At 39.3% G+C, this 3,214-nt stretch overlaps 1 protein-coding gene across 1 annotated transcript in view; it reads left to right on the top strand.

Annotated features, from left to right (window-relative positions):
* Positions 1 to 3,214, top strand: part of LOC110445229 (rabphilin-3A-like) — a 91,840-nt gene that overhangs the window by 38,093 nt on the left and 50,533 nt on the right. The window contains exon 3 of the mRNA XM_021489731.1: positions 889 to 1,032. Coding sequence (XP_021345406.1) covers positions 889 to 1,032 — 144 coding nt within the window. The remainder of the gene's footprint in view (positions 1 to 888; positions 1,033 to 3,214) is intronic.

Consider the following 3,214-nt stretch of genomic DNA (forward strand, 5'->3'; position numbering starts at 1 on the left):
GTGTGTACAGTAGAACCTTGTTAGTCTGGACACTTTGGTTCATTTGTACAGTAGAACCTTGTCAGTCTGGACACTTTAGTTTGTGTGTACAGTAGGACCTTGTTATTCTGGACTCTTTGGTTCATGTGTACAGTAGAACCTTGTTTGTCTGGACACTTTGGTTCGTGTGTACAGTAGAACCTTGTTAGTCTGGACACTTTGGTTTGTGTGTACAGTAGAACCTTGTCAGTCTGCACACTTTGGTTTGTCCATGATTATCCCAGTGAGTCATCACTTGCGGGATAAGGACATAGTGTGAATGTGAAATAAACTTGGATGATGTTTTATTTTACCACCAGATAACACTGAAACCATTTTAAATTGAAGAGATGATCGTTACATCACCCAAAGTGGTATACTTTATGATCCCTAAATTATCACTTAGTGTTCATTTTTACAAATTTTTATGTCTGGTATAATATAAAATGATCAGAAACCCTTGACCCTTTATACTCCTGATTAGGAGGATACAGCGAAATCTTGTAGCACTTTTTCACAGACATTATAACTATACTATAAAATCATTGTTGTATTTTTACTGTTGTTGACAGAAACAGTTTGTTGTACTTTAGGTTTTGTATGCTCTTTTCTAGTGGGCCAAAACATGTAAACTGGATTAAATTTGCTGAGACTCCCCATGCAAAACTTACATTCACACAAGTTAATCAAATATGTTCTTGAAATCCATCTGTCTGTTTCCTATATAATATAACCGTAGTAGGTGAGCTATTCAGGCCCTTGGGCCTCTTGTTGAACATTTCCAAATTGTTCCAAAATGAGCCAGTGTATATAAGTATGATGTGGCTGTGATATTGTCACCTGTTAACTGATTGTTTGTTACTTTGTAAGGCTTGGTACTGGCTGGTCCGTCCACACCAATCGACTGGGGATGTTCCACAAGGGAGATAACCTGAGCATTGATGAACAGGAACACATCATGAATGTGATCTGTAAGGCAGACTTCCTGGAGCGCAACGAACAGGAGCGTATTGGGTTTGTACACATTTTCATTTACAAAGAATATGTTTCATACAATTCATAACAGTTAAGACTTTTAGACTTTTTTATCGATCTTCTAAAAACTCAAACAAAAGTTGTTGATTGATATTTTGCTGTAAAAGTAAGATATATTGGTGCTTCAGAAAATTTCATTTATTTCAAGTTTTCTAATCAGTGGTAAGATACGCACATCAGAGTTTTACGAATATTTCCTTTTTTTCCCCTTCAAAATGACATACATAATTGACATTAAATTTCCCAAACAAGCAAGCTGATTTCAATCTCTTGCTCATATATTCACATAATATACTTTACATCAACACTGATAACATGAACATTTCCTCACAATGAAGAACAAGAACACCAACGTTTCAGCTTTTACATTTTATCAAAACAAAAAAACTATCATTGTTCCATGTATAAAGAACACCATTTTGAATACCAGGAGAAAACCATTTACAAACATAACAAATTCTGTCAAAAGTAAATATGCCAGAGAGGTGTTTAACCCTGTATTACTTGTAAGAGAGGACCCTCAGGAAGTCCAGAGAGGTGTTTAACCCTGTATTACTGGTAAGAGAGGACCCTCAGGAAGTCCAGAGAGGTGTTTAACCCTGTATTACTGGTAAGAGACGACCCTAAGGAAGTCCAGAGAGGTGTTTAACCCTGTATTACTGGTAAGAGATGACCCTCAGGAAGTCCAGAGAGGTGTTTAACCCTGTATTACTGGTAAGAGACGACCCTCAGGAAGTCCAGAGAGGTGTTTAACCCTGTATTACTGGTAAGAGACGACCCTCAGGAAGTCCAGAGAGGTGTTTAACCCTGTATTACTGGTAAGAGACGACCCTCAGGAAGTCCAGAGAGGTGTTTAACCCTGTATTACTGGTAAGAGACGACCCTCAGGAAGTCCAGAGAGGTGTTTAACCCTGTATTACTGGTAAGAGACGACCCTCAGGAAGTCCAGAGAGGTGTTTAACCCTGTATTACTGGTAAGAGACGACCCTCAGGAAGTCCAGAGAGGTGTTTAACCCTGTATTACTGGTAAGAGACGACCCTCAGGAAGTCCAGAGAGGTGTTTAACCCTGTATTACTGGTAAGATAGGACCCTCAGGAAGTCCAGAGAGGTGTTTAACCCAGTATTACTGGTAAGAGACGACCCTCAGGTAGTCCAGAGAGGTGTTTCTTCATTATAGTGGTCTCTTAATACCGTATAACTTGTCTCGAAAATACTGGTTCAATTCACAATTGTATCAATACAACGGAAAACACTTTTAGTCAATAAGGCTGTATTGTGATGAAGCATAAAGATGTATGATGTATGATTGTCCTATATCAGGTGAGTGATACAGGCCCTATATCAGGTGAGTGATACAGGCCCTATATCGACATTATGTTGGAGTAACTGAGTCCAATAAAAAGGATGTTTAATGTATGTTTGAAGCTTCAGATTGTCGATTTGTAATGAAGATTTAAAGTTATTGATATGTATTGATGCTTAGAGCTTCAAGTTAACTGAATGAAAATGGCTAAACACTTATGAAAGCAGTTTTGAAAAGCAGGAAGCATTTGTAATATGCATAATGTGCAATCCAATTATTGGTTGGTTTGATTTGTGAGATCAGGCTGGAACACCATGTCAATAGTCGTCCCAGCAGGACAAAAAGAATTCGGTATCACTTACACCCAGCAACTCCAGCGAGAGCCTCACACTCTAGCTCAAGATCAATAATATTTAATATTCCTTTCAAATGGGAATTGAAGAGGAAGCTTTTTTTTCCCTTACCAATAATTAGTTTTCTGTGATTTTGTCATGGAGAGATAATGGGTTGCTGTATTGCCAACTAGAGACTGTTTCTGTGCTGTATGTGGTAGGGAAGCATTGATTGATGTACTACCATGGAATCAAGGTGTGCTAGACTGGCTGTACTGCAGAGTGTGGAGTGTATTAGTCTGGCTGTACTGCTGAGTGTGGAATGTATTAGTCTGGCTGTACTGCTGAGTGTGGAGTGTACTGGTCTGGCTGTACTGCTGAGTGTGGAGTGTACTAGTCTGGCTGTACTGCTGAGTGTGGAGTGTACTAGTCTGGCTGTACTGCTGAGTGTGGAGTGTATTAGTCTGGCTGTACTGCTGAGTGTGGAGTGTATTAGTCTGGCTGTACTGCTGAGTGTGGAGTGTA

The sequence above is a fragment of the Mizuhopecten yessoensis genome, unplaced genomic scaffold (assembly GCF_002113885.1).
Source record: "Mizuhopecten yessoensis strain PY_sf001 unplaced genomic scaffold, ASM211388v2 scaffold2123, whole genome shotgun sequence".
Classification (NCBI taxonomy): domain Eukaryota; kingdom Metazoa; phylum Mollusca; class Bivalvia; order Pectinida; family Pectinidae; genus Mizuhopecten; species Mizuhopecten yessoensis.